The following is a 19,482-nucleotide window of genomic DNA, read 5'->3' as shown; positions in this document are numbered from 1 at the left end:
TCGGTCAAGGTGGAGGCTTTATAGTTTCATGTTACTAACGTGATGTTGAAAAAAAGGGTAAAAGAGAAGCACGGCCAATGAATATAAATCCTTAACGCCGCGTAAATGTGTGCAGTAGGACAGGAAAATGCATGTTTATTTGTAGTGGCATTGAACAATAACCGCACAATCCACAAAGCTGAACACGAGACTACTCAGAAAATAGATATTCAATATTTAACGCGGAAAAATACCTAACAATGGAGAAGGCGCGAACAATGAGTTGAATGGACTGGAGTTGATCGAGTGGCATGGCTCGGCCATGCAGGCGTGGTCTCTGCTGAATGTTACCTTATATCTTCTATTCATATTAAATATATTGTTCTTTCTCTAGCCTAACCTTGTTCTATATCATGTATTGGTAATTGATACGATACAGTGAGCTGGTATAGTCGATGATGTGACTTCCACGTAAGATCTTATGGATTAGGCAGTTATATCATGACAAATCTACAAATTTAGGATTAGGTCTATTATTAGAGCAGTACTAATATCATAGTAGACCATAATTCTACATTGGTGAGCCCGACTAGAGAAACGCAACCTATAATTGTTAATCTTATTTCCATTCTAAATTTCTTGATCTATTTTGTATTTATGTTAACCCAATATTCTAACAGTCCTGATTAATCCTCACATGTATTATCGTAATGTTATATTGATTAGTTCTCATGACATACTAGCTCAGTCGATAATAAAAACTGGTCGTCTATATTAACTAATTAGCTTTGATGGTTCGTTAACAAGCTTTAATAGCATTTACATGCTTCAGCGACATAGACTTGTTTAGGCATCAAGCTCTAGCAAATATGACCTGTAAATAACGCAAATATACATTGACTAACAATGCAGCAAGGACTAAATAGTTACCTGGATCTAATATTCAGTGTTCCTTATCTTATCACCTCATCCTGTTTTAAACTATGCACTATCCTGTAATATCTTTTTTTCCGACCACTGCCTGCCTAATTTCAAATTTTCGAGTTCCATTGCCAAACAACAAGGATGACACTTCTCTAAAAACATACGGTGAGTTTCAGCCATAAGTTTTCTGCAATCATAAGGTCATTTTAGATGGCTCGTTCAATGGTGACCGCACAATTATCTGGATTCATTCGGTTGTTCTGATCCGAGCGAGTGGCAAAAACGTCAACAGCACCAAGCACCCTGGAATTAATTGCCATACTGCATGTTTTATTCTGGATACTTTTGGATCATTACTACTCTTTACGAATGGCGTTATATATGTCGTCCACTGAATAATCTAATTTTTAGAAATAATCCAGGCGAGTTCAACTATCTTACTTAATGATTTTTTGTACTGAACATATATATGTTTTCCAGTTGCTTTTGCCATATATTTGTAAGTGTCCCTAGGCTGAATGCAGTAACTTCTTATGGAATGTTTATAACGCGTCATATTCCTGCCTGAAGTTTCATAAGCAGCCTGGTCGTGTTCATTATTTTTTAATTGTCATATATGTCAACAACCTGCTTGTTAACCTGGCCCGTACATACGTTACACTGTATCTTCATGTCTTCTAAATTTAGAAATCATCTGAATCGCCTTTAACGTGTATAAATAAACCCATCATAGTCGTTGTTGCTAATCGTATTTGGGTTTATGGATTGGTTTATCATAGTAGCAGCCTAAAATGCAGTGATGATGTCACAGGTATTCAGTGTTTGACAACGCTTCTACCAGTAACACCTAATATATTTCGTTCCCACCAAGAGAAATCAAAAGACAGAGTCAAGGAGATCGGAATAGTATATTTGGCGATGACCAATATATTGGAATTCTCTGATCTAATCTGGCTAGCGATTGCGGTTGATGTTGAGCACGGCGTTACTACACGTGATCTGGTGCGGATGCCTGACCGAGCTCCTTCAGCTAGATGAGTCCACTAAAACATATGATCAGCATCCAATGTCGAAAACTTACAGAGCTATTTATTTTGGGGATTTATTTACCGCTACAGATCACTCCCCCCCTAGTGGGGCAGTGACGACCCTAAGACGTGGCCAGCCAGAAGTTTAAACCCAACGAGTTTGTCGTTGGTAAACACTCTTCTGATAGCTTACTAAATTTAGCAGCGTCTGGTCGTCTTTCCTTACTATATGGGACGGAGGTACAACATAGTAAAAAAAAGAAAATGTACAATGAAAATTTCGGATCCTCATAAACGTCATCGTTCTTTTCTAGCCGTCCTGGAAAAGAAAAAAGAAAATGTAAGTGCATGTCGAAATACACTCGTATGTGCGTAAAAACACAATGTCGGCGGAAAAAATGGAAAATAAACTCATGAACACGTAATAGCGTTAAAAAAATTTGTTTTTTTTTAAATAGAAATAAAAATATATAAGCATATTAAAATTGTTTTTTTTTAAAAAATAATATAAAATGTCGAGAAGTGCCTTACGTGCAATAGTCGTTTAAATGTTCTGGACATCTCACCCTTCTTCCAGAACGCGTCGTTTCAAGTTTATTTTCGGATACTGTCGAAGTATCTTCGTGTGTGTTGGTTGTCGGATGAGGTATTATAAGTGTCGGAGTCGTGTCGTTCGATTGTACCGAAGGAAAATCCACGTAGATAGGATTTCCTTCTAAATACGCTGCTTTTAAGCGATCGATGCTGATGCTATCGTTTGTTCCGTTCTTATCGACTATATAGTACTTAGATTCACGTTGAAGAACTTTGAAGGGTCCTTCGTATGCTGATTCGAATGGTCGTCGATGCGAGTCTCGACGAACGAAAACGTGTGTACTATATCGTAAGTCAGGTTGAACGAAAACATCAGTTGATTGAAGTCGAGTGGAAGCAGGTTTAACTGAACGCATTGCGTTTGTAAGCCTGTTCGTGTAGGAGGTTAGATCCATGTTCATTGAAGAGGATGAAGGATCCACGAATTCTCCTGAAAGTCGAAGTGTCGTTCCATAAACGAGTTGAGACGCAGTGTATCCAATGTCAGCTTTCACTGCATTGCGGATACCTAGTAAGACGAGTGGAAGAGCGTCGGTCCACTGTGAAACGTTTGCAGCTGATAGTGAAGCTTTTAGTTGTCGGTGAAAACGTTCTACCAACCCGTTTGCTTGTGGGTGGTAGGCAGTCGTTCGGAAGCGAGTGGTTCCTAAAAGTGTGGTCAGACGACAGAAAAGATCAGATTCAAACTGACGTCCGCGGTCTGTAGTGATGGTTGAAGGGCAGCCGAAGTTTGCTACCCATCGTTCGACGAAGGTGCGGGCCACTGTTTCAGCAGTGATGTCCTTAATAGGTACTGCTTCTGGCCATCGAGTGAAACGGTCAACGCAGGTTAAGAGATAAGAGTATCCGTTTGAATCTGGTAAAGGTCCTACCAAATCCAGATGAACATGGTCGAAACGAGCATCGGGAGTTTTAAACGAGCCTAAGGGACATTTATTGTGTCTGATAACCTTAGATTTTTGGCAGCTTACACAGGAGCGTGCCCACTCCCTCACGTCTTTGTTCATTCCAGGCCAGCAAAACCGTTCTGCTATAAGCTTGATGGTTGCACGAACACCTGGATGAGAAAGTTTGTGCAATGTGTTGAAGACATTGCGTCGATAATGCTTCGGCTCGATTGGGCGATCCCTACCTGTAGATGTGTCACAAAGTAAGGTTTCCTTACCTGTTCCCATGTGTTTGATGCGTAGTTTAAGGGTTGTGGACGATAACTCGTGCTGAAGATCACTGTCTTCTTTTTGAAGCTCGGTGAGTTTCAGAAGGTCGTTTCCTTGGAAACTGTTCAAGGAAGTTATGCGAGATAAGGCGTCTGCAACTACATTGTTTGCTCCAGAGATGTGTTGAATATCTGAAGTAAACTGCGAAATGTAGTCCAGTTGTCGAGACTCACGGGGAGAGTACTTGTCAGAAGGAGAGCTTAACGAGAAAGTGAGCGGTTTATGGTCCGTGAAAAGAGTGAATTCACGGCCTTCGATATAGTGTTGGAAATGCCGTACAGCACAATACATAGCTAGGAGTTCCCTACCGAATGTGCTGTACCTCGATTCGGTGTCTAGCAACCTTCTAGAGAAAAATGCCAAGGGTTGCCAAGAGTTGTTAACCCATTGTTGTAAGACGCCACCGATTGCCGAGTCCGATGCGTCTACTGCGATACTAATGGGTGCTTCGGTGTCCTGATGTGCGAGCATTGTTGCTTTAGCAATCAGTTCCTTAACTGTGGAGAATGCTTTTCGTGCGGTGTCGTCCAAATTGATGGATTTCGCTTTTCCACGAAGTTGGTCGGTCAGAGGTTTCATAAGTAATGCGCATTTCGGTATGAAACGTCTATAGAAACTTACGAGGCCGTTAAACGTGCGTAATTGCTTGACGGTGGTCGGTTCTGGGTAATCCAGAATGGCCGCCACTTTGGTTCTAAGGGGTCGGATACCTTGAGCATCGATAGTGTGTCCCAGAAAGTCTAACGAGTCGGTTCCGAATTGGCATTTCTGAACGTTTACAGTAATGCCATGTTTTCGTAATCGTTCGAAAACAAGATCCAGATGCTTGAGATGTGTTTCTCTGTCCGGACTTGCGATTAGACAGTCGTCAACATACGCGTGTACGAAGTTGAGACCTCGAAAAACGTCGTCTATGAATCTTTGGAATGTTTGAGCAGCATTTCTTAGACCGAAAGGCATTCGCAAAAATTCATAGAGTCCGAAAGGAGTTATGATAGCTGTTTTCGGTATGTCGTCAGTAGCCATAGGGATTTGGTTATACGCTTTAACCAAGTCGATTTTCGAAAAGACAGTGGTACCTTTCAAGGTAGCTGTCAAATCGTGAATGTGAGGCAACGGGTAACGATCGGGAATGGTTTTCGCGTTCAATCGCCGATAGTCACCAGTTGGACGCCAATCGTTGCTGTCCTTTTTAGGGACCATGTGCGACGGAGATGCATATGGGCTACTTGACGGTCGTATGATTCCTAAGTCCATCATGTGATCGAATTCGTTTTTCACTAACCTTAGCTTTTCAGGAGCTAGTCGTCGTGCTTTAGAGAATACAGGTGGTCCAGTAATCGTGATGTGATGTGTAACGTTGCTGGTTACACACGGTAGTTTCGGTTGAGTTTGTTGTATCCCAGGGTACTTATCGAGTAGTGGTTGATAGAGTGGGTCTATCATATGTTTAACTGTGACTGGGGATACTCTACAACCAGTAAAAGAAGTTACGCAAACGGACAAATTAGTGTTTCCGTCTACTAGCCTCCGTTTGCGAGTGTCGATGATCAGATTGTGGTGTTGTAGAAGGTCCATACCAATGATTGGCATAGAAACATCTGCAACAACGAAGATCCAATGAATGGGTTTGCGTAAACCCACGTTAAGGTAAACGTACCTTTTGCCATACGTAGCGATCGGTTTTCCGTTTGCCGCCTGTAAGTTTAGGGTCGATTCGTGAAGCCGGTCGTTAAGATTTGCTGGGAGAACGCTAACTTCTGCGCCAGTGTCGACGAGGTAGCGAACTCTCGTTGTCACATCTGTGACGAATAACAGACGGCTTTGTTCGCCGGCTACGGTTGCCGTTAACGCGTGCCGGCTTGGAAGTTTCCCGAGTTGTTTTTCGATTCAGTCGATTTCGTGTTGGGAAAATTGCAGGGTTTTCTGCAATTTCTGGAAAATTTTCCATACTGGTTATGATACCAGCACCAGTCGGGGTTATCTGTCTCTCGTGGTCTAGAGGCAGATCGCTTGCGTGAAATGCTTCTACGTGGGGTGCGCGATCTCTTACGGTCGGTACGAAGACTAAGATAACGCGTGAGTGTGTGACATAAGTCGGTTGTGTCATTCTGAGTCGTGTGAGGTTTTTCTTTGACTGAAAATACCTCGGTAGTAGGTTTCGTAATTTCTAGAATGCGGTCGACAGATGCAGGTAGCTCGTCTAAGGCGTTGTTCTGGAACGAGGCCAGAACTGCTTGCACCTGTTGGGGAAGTTTTGACAAGAAGAGTTGTTTGAATAGACCTTCGTCGAAAGTTCTTGGGCCTATTACCTCTCTCATCCGTTGCAACATGTCCGTCGCAGAACCGTGTTGCAGGTCGATGTTATTGAAGAGTTGATCTAACCTTTGTCGATCGGTTAGGTCTCCTCGTTTAAGAATCGAGCGTTTTAAGATTTCGTAAGGATCGGAAATATCACTAGTAAACATACTAGGTGTTACGTACCTGTTGAATTCGCGCGGTAGTGCCTTGACTACTGCGAGGAATTGTGCACGTGTGTCGATCACGCCGTGCTCGGAGAAGTCGGCTTCTGCGTAGCAAAACCAGGCTTCGATGTTGTCGGGCCAGAAAGGCATCAGTTGAAACGAAGGTGGGGACAAAGTCTTAAGCTTGAGTACTTTATGTGTCTGTTCAGTCATGATGAAATATGAAGTACAATAATGAACGAGGGGAAAATATATATATATCCAAGAAAAAACACGAAAAAAAATCACAATGTTTAAAAAAAATAAAAAATAAGGCAATGATATATAAAAATCCCAAAAAGGAACAGACTCACAGTTGCAATAAGGTGTACCAGATCACGTCGGGCTCACCAATGATGATGTCACAGGTATTCAGTGTTTGACAACGCTTCTACCAGTAACACCTTCTAATATATTTCGTTCCCACCAAGAGAAATCAAAAGACAGAGTCAAGGAGATCGGAATAGTATATTTGGCGATGACCAATATATTGGAATTCTCTGATCTAATCTGGCTAGCGATTGCGGTTGATGTTGAGCACGGCGTTACTACACGTGATCTGGTGCGGATGCCTGACCGAGCGCCTTCAGCTAGATGAGTCCACTAAAACATATGATCAGCATCCAATGTCGAAAACTTACAGAGCTATTTATTTTGGGGATTTATTTACCGCTACAGCAGACATAGTTTAGATAATTAGATTACAAATTTCGGTACTATCAACGGCACTAGTCAAATAACTAAATCCCCAGGTAGCTGTTGACTAAACAAACGTTTAAAATCAAAACTCCGTAGCCTACTAAAATTACCACTAAACGAATATTTCTGGATTGAAAATTATAATATAATTAGGCGTCTCGGATTCTGTAACACTACAAATTTCTGATAATTTTGAATCACCTAAAGCAAAAATACCTATTTTTCCACTGGCTAATCCTCAATCAACACTATAACTAGTTTAACATAATAGTTTCAGGATATCGTCATAAAGCATTGTCATGACTTGACAATCACGTAATATGATTGATAAAATTAATGAAACTATTAACAAAATCGATCAGCAAATTGACTTATAATTATCACTAGTGTTGTTTTTCTTTTATCTTCATCCATCACAGATGATTACAGTATGTTTCTCTATCAGTTGCTCATTCAGTAAATATCTCAAAACCTTGTCAGTCTAATTGATGGTTTAGCGACACAATCATGCATGCAAATAATCAGTATAAGCAGTCGAGCAAATCTCCTGCAAACTGAAAACATCAATGTCGAATTTACCCCAACACTGACTAAGGTTCAAGCCATTATCATAGACGTGAGTTGGGAGTGTACTCCCCTTGGTTACAACTTGTGTTCTTCCTGATAATCACATGAGCATCACTCACTGTTAGTCATCTTGTAAAAGCTTATTTAGCCGAATACATCCTGCAGCACCACATCACCTAGTAATATGATTCATAGGTCTAACTGATTTCAATAACTTACAATCACTATATCTCAATTAAATCGTATTCCGCCTTATGATAAACTGCGTACTGGCAGCTAACTTGTATGCATCATCAGCCGGCAAGTATAAATATAAATAAATAATCTGCCGCAGATCAGGACATTGAGTCTAGAGCATGTCTCTTACGAATACACTCATGTTTAACGATTTGTTCTTAGCTATCTGTCCAAAACTTATATAATTATCACTCATGTGTATTAGTAGTATTAATAAATTCTATCACGGTCAAATAAAAACGAGGTTGAGAAAATCTCCACGTAACTAAATAAACCGTATCAAACTAACTGGAACACTAGTTGGAATTTTTTTCCATGGTAATACTTTTGTTCTTTCAGTTAGCCTACTAATACAGATGCAATTGGAAATCACATATGGACGGGTTACCGGCATAATTGTTAATTGGTTTCATAATTTAAACCAAAACTAATACCAATATTAACATTTCTACAATATTCATCACTTTAATATTTCTAAACACAAAATACTTACTACCTATACGTTAAGTTATTAACCAACGGCTATTAACACGCATTGTTTTATTATTATTACTGTAATCCCACTTTTTATAGTTCAAATAATCTTCACCAAAATTGTCATTTTAAGCGTGTTAAGCATGAAGGCAGATTTTTTTAAAAATTATTACATGTATTTCCCGACCAGATGCTGCCGCCTTCTTTTTGATTTATCTTTCAGCTTATCATTACCCGGGGGATTCTTCCTAGTCTTGGTAACCTTCAACGCACGACGATCCCATCCAATTCGGTATCGAACCAACATCACGTTGATTCTGGTGGGAGAGTAGTGTAGTGGCATTGAACAATAACCGCACAATCCACAAAGCTGAACACGAGACTACTCAGAAAATAGATATTCAATATTTAGCGCGGATAAATACCTAACAATGGAGAAGGCGCAAACAATGAGTTGAATGGACTGGAGTTGATCGAGTGGCATGGCTCGGCCATGCAGGCGTGGTCTCTGCTGAATGTTACCTTATATCTTCTATTCATATTAAATATATTGTTCTTTCTCTAGCCTAACCTTGTTCTATATCATGTATTGGTAATTGATACGATACAGTGAGCTGGTATAGTCGATGATGTGACTTCCACGTAAGATCTTATGGATTAGGCAGTTATATCATGACAAATCTACAAATTTAGGATTAGGTCTATTATTAGAGCAGTACTAATATCATAGTAGACCATAATTCTACATATTCAGTATTTAAAGATGACACAGGTTTCCTAGATATGTATAGCCCACGACATACCATTGCCAAGCGATATGTAACTGCTTTCATTTGCCCTCTGACTTTCACGTTTAACGTACTAATTTATAGACAAATGGATAGAATTGCAATGGGCTCACCATTGTTTTCCGTATTAGCTGGTGTTTTTCTAGTCAGACTTGGAAATGGCCCAATTAAGTATTTCATTGAGAAATTCGCACATGACTGTCGGTCCATAGATGACACGTTGATCCTATGTAAAGGTAATTTGTTACAACTAGAAATCCTTATGTATTTTAATGAAGTCTACACCTGAAGAAAGTGAAGGTAGAATAAACGTTTTGTGTGATTTGTTATGGATCAATAAGAATGAACTTAAATAGGAAAAACACATGGATAGGACAGCATGTATATATACCTATCCCTGTACCACTAGTGCCCAAAAAAATCTGAAGAAAACTCTTAGTTATCGAGTACATACCTAATGTCCTACTGATATAGCTGAAGAATAATCAAACGCATTGCGCAATATTTTTAAGGAAAAGATACAACCCGGTTTATAAGCATATATATTTTAACATTAAACAAATCCCCAAAATGATTGATTCTGTAAGTCTTGGACATTCGATGCTGAACACATTAGTTTTACGCGGCACATCTAGTTGAAGGCGCCCGGTCACGCATCAACACCAGATCATGAGTAGATACATCGTACTACTCATCTACTACAAACATTAGCTAGATCAGACCAAACGCTTCATGAGATATCGATAGCTTTTCAAATGTAACTCGAAACCTCTTCACTTCTGACTTCTGATTTGACCAGGTTGGCATACTTAGATCATAAAGGTGTTATTAGTAAAGGCGTTGTCAAACTCCGAATACATCTTTAAAGTGATCACAAAGGTTAGAATAGACGACATACAGATAGTGAATAAGAAATCCCATTCATGCACTACAATTAAGAGATGATGCAACAAGTGAATTTTTAACCCAGAGATTAAGTATAACAATTCGAGGAACATTGTGCACATGTAAACCATGCTTCTAATAGTGAAAACGAAGCCAAAAGGCGAACTATCTGGAATGACCACTTCTTTCTACATTTATTAATTTGATTGCTCTTTTGGAGTAAGTTTTATCGGTTGAAGCTCTGGGATTTTGCATTTTGTGTTCGTTGACACCTCTCAACGTGGTCAAGCAAAAGTGTAATGAAAACAGAGAAGAGATCAATGCGGGCATATATACTCCAAATTGGTCACAGTGCCAGTATAAGTCAACCTTTCTCAACAATTTATCGGGTTAGTAGAAGTCGGTCCTACTCAAAGTCCTTTAAAGGGCAGAATCAATAGCCATTTGGATTAAAAGTCCGGGGCTATGTTTGCAAAAGAAACATATCCATTCCCTTATCTTGCTTTAGATGACTTCAGAGTCAATCAATCAATAGTAATCTTAACTAATGAATCACCTAATTTGACTAATATACGTAAAAATTTTCTCAGTGAGATACAGTTGTCTTTGTTTTTATTTACATGTATGTGTATTATTATTACTTTGGCACCACAAAAACCCCGTAAACACATTTGCCCCACTATTTCGTTTACAAAATCCATATAACTCCATACATAATAATTTTCTAGTTTACAAGTCTTATTACCTTTACCTGTAGTTGTTGCGGTGAGATGAGGTAGTATAGATAATAATGTGACCACGTAAGATCTTATAGATTAGGCAGTTACGTCATGACAGATCTACAATTTTAGTATTAGGTTTATTATTAGAGCAGTACTAATATCGTAATTCGGTTAATCCATGATAAGTCAGTCAAAAACATCAACCTTAGCGTATTATTTCGTGTCTCTTGCTAGTATCGGAGGTACTATTGACGGCGTAGGACGCAGTCGTATGTTCCCCACATGTTTTCGATTGCATATCATGAGAGTGCTGAAAGAGTGAATGGTAGAGGGAGGATCGAGAATCAGATGTGACACATTAAGATCTTCAACATATGGAAAACTATCACTACTTCACAGCGCACAAAAATGTAGTGCGACGAAAAGTCACCCCCAAGACAACGTTGACCCTTGAATATTGCTCATGTAGTTCGTGGGTCATGCCCGTACTTAAACCTACAGCTTTCCAACTCCGATATACCCAAATAAAATTGTGAGTGAGTTCTAACGAGTGAAATTATATCTCGCCCCCTTTAGACGATAAACGTCTGTTTAAGCAGTGTTTCTGGTGAAACGATCTTAGTTGGTTTTAATCCATCCACCAAGTATCTCAACTAGAATGCTTTATTTTTAAGGCTAAGAATGTTCTTATGACATACACTTAGACTGTGTTGAGAATTGCCTCGTTTTACCTATATGGATTTAAAACCTGTTTGCTTCCAAGACCACAATATCCGGAAACCATAGATTTCAAATTTTGTATTAACGTTTTAGTGCTCATTTATAAAAAAGGCTCACTAACAATTATTTCATTTTTGTGTGGTCAATCTCACCTGGAACGGATACTTCAGCTACGTATATTGTATGGATTTTGTAATACGGAGTCTCATTTCTTAGAGTACTAACGTTAAAACTCTACCACGGTGGGTTGCAACATTTAACCTACTACCCATGAATAAAATAGACAAACGACCAGGGCACTCTGACCAAAAATGTTCTGGGGCTCCCGTTTCAGTCTCTTCCAAATGCTATTCGTTCTATATATGTCTGCCTCCAGGTCACGCCCTCATGTGTTCGTTGGTCTGCCTCTTTTCATTTCGTATCCACGAGTACAGATAAGCTCAGACTGATGATGACCACCATGTAACCAGTGGTAGCCTCACGACGGCATGACAGTTATCTTCTTGATTATGAGATGGGTTTCCTGGTTTATGACACCTCTCTTGGTAGCCAATGAACCCTAAATATAAAATACTAGATTCTACTGAAGAGACTCATTGACGAATAGCTTTTAGAACTATCTCCTTAAGCATTAACAGAATTTATAGACATCCTATCTACCTTTAGATAGATGAAGTTGCCATAAATATCCTCTTTAGAAATATATTTTCTCTGTTCCATCCCTACTTTAGGGAGTTTGAGTCCAGTGCTTCATGTATTGGCACGGCAATCTAACCGGTGAACATAGCAAACGTAGTAGCATCTAACTACGTGAATGTTCGTCTTAAAACCCATATGGTTCTAAACCCCATGGCTGAAATCTCACGGCGGTAGGCCGTGGTCTTAAGACCATGGCTCACTGTTACCCCAAGATCGTTGTGAGACCGAACCACGGGTACAGGCACTTCCTCAAGGTTGTACCTATTTACCTTTGTATCATCAAAGCGCATGTAGACACACTTGGCCGCGTTGATCTGCATCATCCACTTTTTAGACCAGCTAATCCTAATATTTAAGTCTGCCTGAAGTGCGTATGCATATGAGTCTCCTATTATTTTTCGCCAGATTTTTTATATCATCAGAGTATAGTTACACTGGGGACTCAACAGTACTTGGGATATAGTAGCTCATATGCAATTAAGTTTGCTTACATTTAATTCCGTTAAGTCATTTTGTTAACTTATTTAACGGACTGGGTCATCCGCACACTAACAACTTATCTATATCATTGCACCTCTATTATTGTCTCGAATGTATGAACATGTATGCTTGAGCATCGTTTACTGCATAAGCATATGTTTGTTCTGCTAGCTTTACTATTAGTCGCTTAATTGATCCGACGATTCATTCATTTCCTTATATATACATGCATCTTTAATCCTATTGATTCTACTCGCTGAATCACTCATTCGCTTCACTGCTTTGTGGTCTGAGCTATCTGCTAATAAACTGTAGTTGCTGCTTCTCCTTGCCTTCTGATTTCAAACACCGTTGAGGTTTGGATAAAAACGGTTACGAGGGTGATTGGTTAACGAAGCACAGCACTACAGGAAGATCAGTTACATACAGTATATGAAGTAAAGGACTTAGGACAGAACATTAAGGTACACCTCCAAGTGCTGGTCTCCAGGTAGAGCACTTCAAATTTTGTATCATTCTATGTTTACGACCTACTAGAAAATCCTTTATCCATTTTAGGAGAGATCCGGAAATTCTAAGAATTTCCAGCTTCAACAACAGTCTATTTGTTGGTACCTTACCAAATGCTTTGCTGAAGTCTATGAAGGCAACATCCACTGATTTTCTATTGTTTAGAGCCTCTATCCATTGCTCCCTAGCCATAAGGAGATTAATTTTGCATGATGAAACTTTTCTAAAATCATGCCGTTTGCTGTCTAACAAGTTGTTGATTTCCACGAATGTCATTATGGTCTTTTTGTGTGTTCTTTCCAGTATTTTAAATATGACACTGGTGAGGCTGACAGTTCTGTAGCTTGATGGAAGTTGTCTTGGTCCTGTTATATGCATTGTAGTGACGAATGCATCCTTCCAGTCCGTAGCTAACTCACTTTGGTCAAGTGACATTGAATATCACAGTCAGTGTAGCTGAAATATACTGTGCTATTTGTCTTGGGGTTTCTGGGTGGATTTCATCTGGTCCTGTTGACTTCTCTGTGTCTGAAGTGCTAAGAGCCTTAAGTACATAGTCTCGATGAAAGCTCACGGTTAGCAGAAGGGTTGTTGACTTCGTATTTGGGTATAGTTCTTTGTCTAGAAGAGGCTCTTGAGTGAAAACTGCCCCGAACTAGTTTGCCATAGCCTCTGCTTCTTCCTGATCGTCCTCTATCATTTCAGATCCACTTCATTCCGTAATTAGGTTGGGAATCCAATGCTGCATCCTTGTTCTGTAATTTAAGTACGAGGATAGTCTTTTATGTTGCCTGATTGCAGATTGTGCCAACTGCATTTCATATTTTCTCTGAGCATCCCGGATTTCAATTATACATTTGTTTCTTACCGACCTGTAACGTTTCATAGTACTTGCAACGTCAATGCTGATGGAAACGTTCCAACATTACTTCTTTTGTCTTAGTAAACATCAAGTGTCCCGGTCTATCCAGGGATGGCCGTACTTCTTTTTTGGGAAAGTCCAGAGCATATATGGTTGAGTTACCTGATTGTCTAACTGCTTGAGATGAGTTCATGGCACTTCTAATGATGCCCCTGAGTAAATTACGCAATTTTCAGCAGACGATGAAGAGTTCAGTTCTTCCATGCTTGCCTTACATATATTAGGACGGTCCGGAGCAACTTTTTGACAGGCCATCTAAGCCATGAACTTGAATAAGATGACTGCATGATTGCTTCTCCTTAGAGGTGAGAGAAATGTCATTTGACCGTCACCACTGCGTGTGAATACCAAGTTCAAGAGAGAAGAAGAGCTTGGTGAGTCATATGTAGTGGGAACTATAATTTATTGGAATGGTGCAACTGTGGTTTGTAACAGTTTGCAATTAAATGACGTAGTCGATACCGCTACTTCTAAGTTTCCCCAGTTTATATACGGTCATTAAAGTCGCCTACTATAAGGCTTTTATCCCTATTACACCAGGACTTAAGTTTGCTTAGGAAGAAGTCATCTATTACACATTCTGTACTGCGATATACTACGAGTAATTCAATATCTTGCCGTCTACATTCTAGCTTGTAACGCATCAGTTCATATGTCCCTAGACCATGTGCCACTGTCTCAACAGCTCGAATGGTTGAGGTAATATCTGTGTACAGGATGCACATCTCCCTATTTATGTTTCATTGTTATATTTACTGCCCACAATAACATGATAATTAGCGTATACTCATTAATTCTGTCTCTTATCATCTCCGTCTACTTGTTACATTTACCCTTGCCTAACTATTGTGGTGGCCGGTATTCAATATAATCCTTAAACTTCGCATACAGTTCGTCTTGATAACCGTCCTATATAACGCCCCAACGGTATATTAATCAGAAGGCGATTACGAAGCGTTGATTACGTTTATTACGTGACCACACACATATATCCGAAATTACAGATGCGTTAAACAAGCATAGAAGAGTTGTGTTGACAGGTAAGCAGGCAAGCGAGCGAGCGAGTGAGTCAGCGATTGTGTCGAAAGGCAAGCAGGCAAGCGAGCGAGCAAGTGAGTCAGTGAATATGAATACGAGTAAGCGAGTGCAATTAAGCGAGCGAGAGCAATGAACATGAATAACATGGACATAAATATACATAGTGGAATGAATGAAGCATCGAATCAATGGAGCGGTTAGTAGTAAGGCCAGCAGTGTGAATAAATGCGTGAGCAGCAAGCAATGCTCAAGCATACATGTTCATACATTCGCAACAATAATAAAGATACAATGATATAGATAAGTTGTTGTTGTACGAATGATTTAGTTCGTTAATCAGTTAACAAAATGACTTAATCGAATTATTTGTGAACAAACTCAATTTCACGTGAGCAGTTATACTATAATCCATAGGCGATTTATCCATTTATTTCTGACCTTAGTCTTCTCTCAGCCCTTTTACTTTGTGATCCGAAGGATCACGTATTACGAGCAACCGATCACCTGCTGATAACTATGACGGCTCCCGGTTGCAGAAATTCTTTTTTCATGGGACAAATTTATTCACACAGACTTTAAGATGTACATACCTACAAATAACTGCTCAACTCAATAGAACAAGTACAGTTGGATAGCTAGATTAGAAGCCACAGAAACCATGTCGTAAAATCAAGAAGCAAGTACACAAAAGTTATTTGAAGTACACAAGCCTGACAGCATGACATTAGGTATTGGACAATTGAAAGTATTGTTAAACGGTTTTGTTTGTTCAGGTTTGCGCATTAACTCGTGAGAGCCTGCTGTAACTGCGCTTCGAGAATCTGCTGGTTAGTGTCATGGTTGGTTTCTTGTTCTGTTAACTATGTTATAAGGCTGCTCGTGCATTTAAAAAGTTCGCCCCTCTTTATGACCGTGTTTTGGTCCAACGTTTTGAAGCTGAAACCAGAAGTAAAGGTGGGATCATGATACCGGAGAAAGCTAAAGGCAAGGTTCTTGAAGCAACTGTGGTCGCACATGGTCCTGGGTCGAGAAATGAAGTAAGTTACTTTTTATTAATTGTACTTTCTGTAGAAAGGTGAAGTTGTTCCTGTGTGTGTCAATGTTGGTGACAAGGTTTTCCTTCCTGAATACGGTGGTACTAAAGTCGTACTGGACGAAGATGTAAGTACAGTTTAATTTGAGTATAATGCTTGCAGGAGTATTTTCTTTTCCGAGAAACTGACATTTTGGCCAAGTTCGAGAATTGACCGGTGTTTTAGATCTAGTCCCCACACCTTTGTACACTGATTATTCAAATACCATAGTTTTTCATTTCTAATAAGTCTTTTCGTACATCGTATTTGGGTTATGACAGTGTGTGGCTTATCGTAGGCACAATTCATGTCATTGATCAAGGTTTACGTTTCCTGAAGTAATTTGCGTGGTTATTGGAGAGGTTCAACACCCGTCGCTGAGGTTTAGTTATTACTTACACTGAATGCTAATTTCAAGCATGTAGTTTTAAGACCATCGGGCTGTATCCAGTTGTTACATACGATACTCAAGCATCTTTATTTTAACATATCACTGCATTGATGGTTTAATATGCCAGTAACTCCACATCCATATGTTGGACAGACGCGTCACACGACCCAAGGTTTATCCACGAAGTGGTAGGATAGGCGTTTACCTACTTATGTTTAGTGTTTATACAGTCAATGCAATGTGTTGTGTTAGTTTGCACAGGGTTGCGCAGGACGTGTCTTCATCCTCCTCTAATATTGGCTGCTGGATCCAAATGTCTGCTTTAATATCTTTGCATATCACTGTACAATTTTATGAATTGAAATGCTTGGAGCTTTCGAACTTATGGTTGATCTGTAGCCATAATCCTCCCTCCACTGGAAAGTTACTGTTCGGGCTGCTGCTATTAAATTCTGATTCAGTAGGTTGTTAAGATGCTTATTATCAGCCTTTTATCGAGATTTTGCGGCAGCCGGATCAGCGTTCTAGTTGTTGGCAGCCTGGGATTTGTTGTCTTTTATTCTGTTATTGGTCGCCCACAACCAGTGTAACATTTTTGACTAGTGACCAATATCGTTACTTGGTTTTATCACATGCAATCAGTGCTGTGAGGAGCTGTAGTTGGTTACACAGTCTTGTACTTCTAGTGGGGTATTTTGTTGGTAGTTTTTAAAATATGGTATATAGTAATGTTCTTCATTAAGCATGGACATATTCCAAGCACCTATAATTTTGTTGACCAGTCAGTGGTTAGCTGTCAGTCAGTTTAGAGCAACGTAAGACGGTCAATGCATGTGCATCGAGCTAACTTACCGTATCACGAGAAAGCCAGATGGGCATCAGAATGATTGGTGTGGTAATGCTAATGATAGTAAGGAAAGATTAAACATGGACAATATTACTCGTACAAGAAGAATGAATCCACAGAATATAATGGCGATCCTAAGGAAAGGAAATGAATAGACTTGGGTCGTCGGGCTGATTCTGAGGTATGTCACCCGACTACTGGTCAGGACGATCACACATGCTCTAACCAGGTTGTATTGTGCTTGAGAGATTTTATGAACTGTCACTTTCTTGGTCTGGTCATCCGTAACTTTCTTCCAACCTGTCACAGTCTATGTAAACTGTATTAAGTACGGTAAAAAATGTGGCGTTTTGATAGCTTATCTATGTCGATAAGACTTCGTATATTTCGATTTCGCTTCAGTGATACAATCCAACTAGTCATATCTGGTCCCTTTTAAGAAGCGCAACATGAGGTTAATCCACTTAATATTATCATTTAATTTCATAAATGTAATGTCTGACGAATATTGTTCGTAGGGAATGTACATTAAGTAAATCAATTTCCTGATAACCAATGCTTATAATTACTTTCCATAAGCATACGGGTTTACTGATTGTATAAAGTAGTTTGTTATATTGTTGGTTAGTAGACTGAATTACTTCCAACTTGTTTGTCAGGAATTACTCCCTTCGAACATTTTATTTATAAAATAGATTTATATCTGTAACATAAAATGGATCGCATTAACCTCAGATAGCGTCTGTTGTCCTTGTTTTTGAGAAAGTTTGTCAAGGAGACTACAATGAACTGGTGGTCTTAAGTGAAGTTAAAAATAGTTGTTACAAACAATATGATGATGTTTCACTTGTTATTAATGGGTCAATATACAAGTTCAAATTGTAAACTGATCCAGCCTAATCTATAACTTCAAGTTCTGCAGTCTTGAAAATTCCTGAGAGATACTTGCAAAATAAATGCCTAATTTTGCCACATAAGAATCATCAAGATAATTATATATGATGCTAAGTTAAGTGTCATGTTTGGTATTAAAAACTGATCTTAGGCGACCACTTGAAAATATGAAGCACTGAATATCAGTTTCATCTTAGTATGGGACCTATCAGCAGTGTACGTCTACAATCCTACTATAGACATTTTTTACGTCATAAGTACGAACTTCTACCCAATTTTCACAAATAGATAAAAATAATAGCTGAATTGTAGTTTTGTCTTCGAATGTTCCTAATTATTACCATTAGTATTAACAGTGTAGATTAACGAATAAAATTATACTGAAATCTTAATTTCTTCTGACGGGAATGAACGTATAGTAAAAAGCAAGTCCTACATTACATCCTAATCTAAAATATTAACTATTATCCATGGTTACTTTTGTCGTTTTTGTACAAATTACAGTGTAACTCAGCTGTGAAGCATTACTATGTCTGTGCTACTTGACTGCTCAAACATCAATAGTTAAGATAAGGTGCGAACTCGCAATTCATTGGTTGATAATCAAGTAAAAATTACAAATGTGGTTTAACGTGTGACACCTTCCAATTATTTTCACATATGACATAAATATCAAGTGAAAAATGTTGGTTGACACAGTGTTTGTTAAAACATGGAGGTTTTTCGTTCGTTTAAGAGAAATGTGTATGTATAGTCACCATATAGTTTAATACCGAAATATCGAATCTAAAATGGTCAACTTATGAAGTGGTATCAATCCATAAAATCATTGGTTGACTTGTTGTCATGGGGCTAAAAAAACGATTTAAATGATTTAGTATAATTAGTTACCATAATTAGTTTGAAACATTGGCACAAAGAGGCACTGAATACATATGTGCCACACTTTATCATTCGATTTGTGTGAGGACTGGGATATTGTCCGGGTACCCAGACTGAAGCGGGTGGTTCTCTTAGGGAATCATTCCCTGAGCTTTTGACCTAGAGGTCTAATCCACAAGGCGGTGGAGAAACGTAGGGAGATGCAGTCCCATGGTAGCTCGTGACCACCAATATGTTCATACGCCATTTATCTCCTCAGGATCCTGGAGCTCATAAGGGTTTTAAGACTTCCCTAGGTGAACTCTCTGTATCCAACCAACCCGGTTGAAGCACCAGACATTGGCTTTTTTCCCTCTCAACTTTGTGAACAACAATCCCTTCATTGGAAGGTATTTAGTAGAACTTTCG

At 39.2% G+C, this 19,482-nt stretch overlaps 1 protein-coding gene across 1 annotated transcript; it reads left to right on the top strand.

Moving 5' to 3' along the window:
• Positions 1 to 15,736: 15,736 nt before the first annotated feature.
• Positions 15,737 to 16,602, top strand: HSPE1 (10 kda heat shock protein). Its single transcript, XM_051208400.1, has 4 exons — positions 15,737 to 15,826; positions 15,860 to 16,024; positions 16,059 to 16,148; positions 16,184 to 16,602. The coding sequence occupies exons 1-4, from the start codon at positions 15,824 to 15,826 to the stop codon at positions 16,232 to 16,234; spliced, it is 309 nt and encodes a 102-aa protein (XP_051064228.1). The 5' UTR covers positions 15,737 to 15,823; the 3' UTR covers positions 16,235 to 16,602.
• Positions 16,603 to 19,482: the final 2,880 nt, after the last annotated feature.

Source organism: Schistosoma haematobium, chromosome 7 (genome assembly GCF_000699445.3).
Source record: "Schistosoma haematobium chromosome 7, whole genome shotgun sequence".
Classification (NCBI taxonomy): Eukaryota; Metazoa; Platyhelminthes; class Trematoda; order Strigeidida; family Schistosomatidae; genus Schistosoma; species Schistosoma haematobium.
The sequence above is the reverse complement of the archived record's forward strand: the minus strand, read 5'-3'. Positions and strand labels throughout refer to the sequence as shown.

What these genes read in the sequence shown, in the direction of transcription:
- HSPE1 (XM_051208400.1), top strand. An exon ending in GTCCTGGGTCGAGAAATGAA is followed by an intron (nt 16,025 to 16,058) that starts GTAAGTTACTTT and finishes TACTTTCTGTAG; the next exon opens with AAAGGTGAAGTTGTTCCTGT. An exon ending in AAGTCGTACTGGACGAAGAT is followed by an intron (nt 16,149 to 16,183) that starts GTAAGTACAGTT and finishes TAATGCTTGCAG; the next exon opens with GAGTATTTTCTTTTCCGAGA.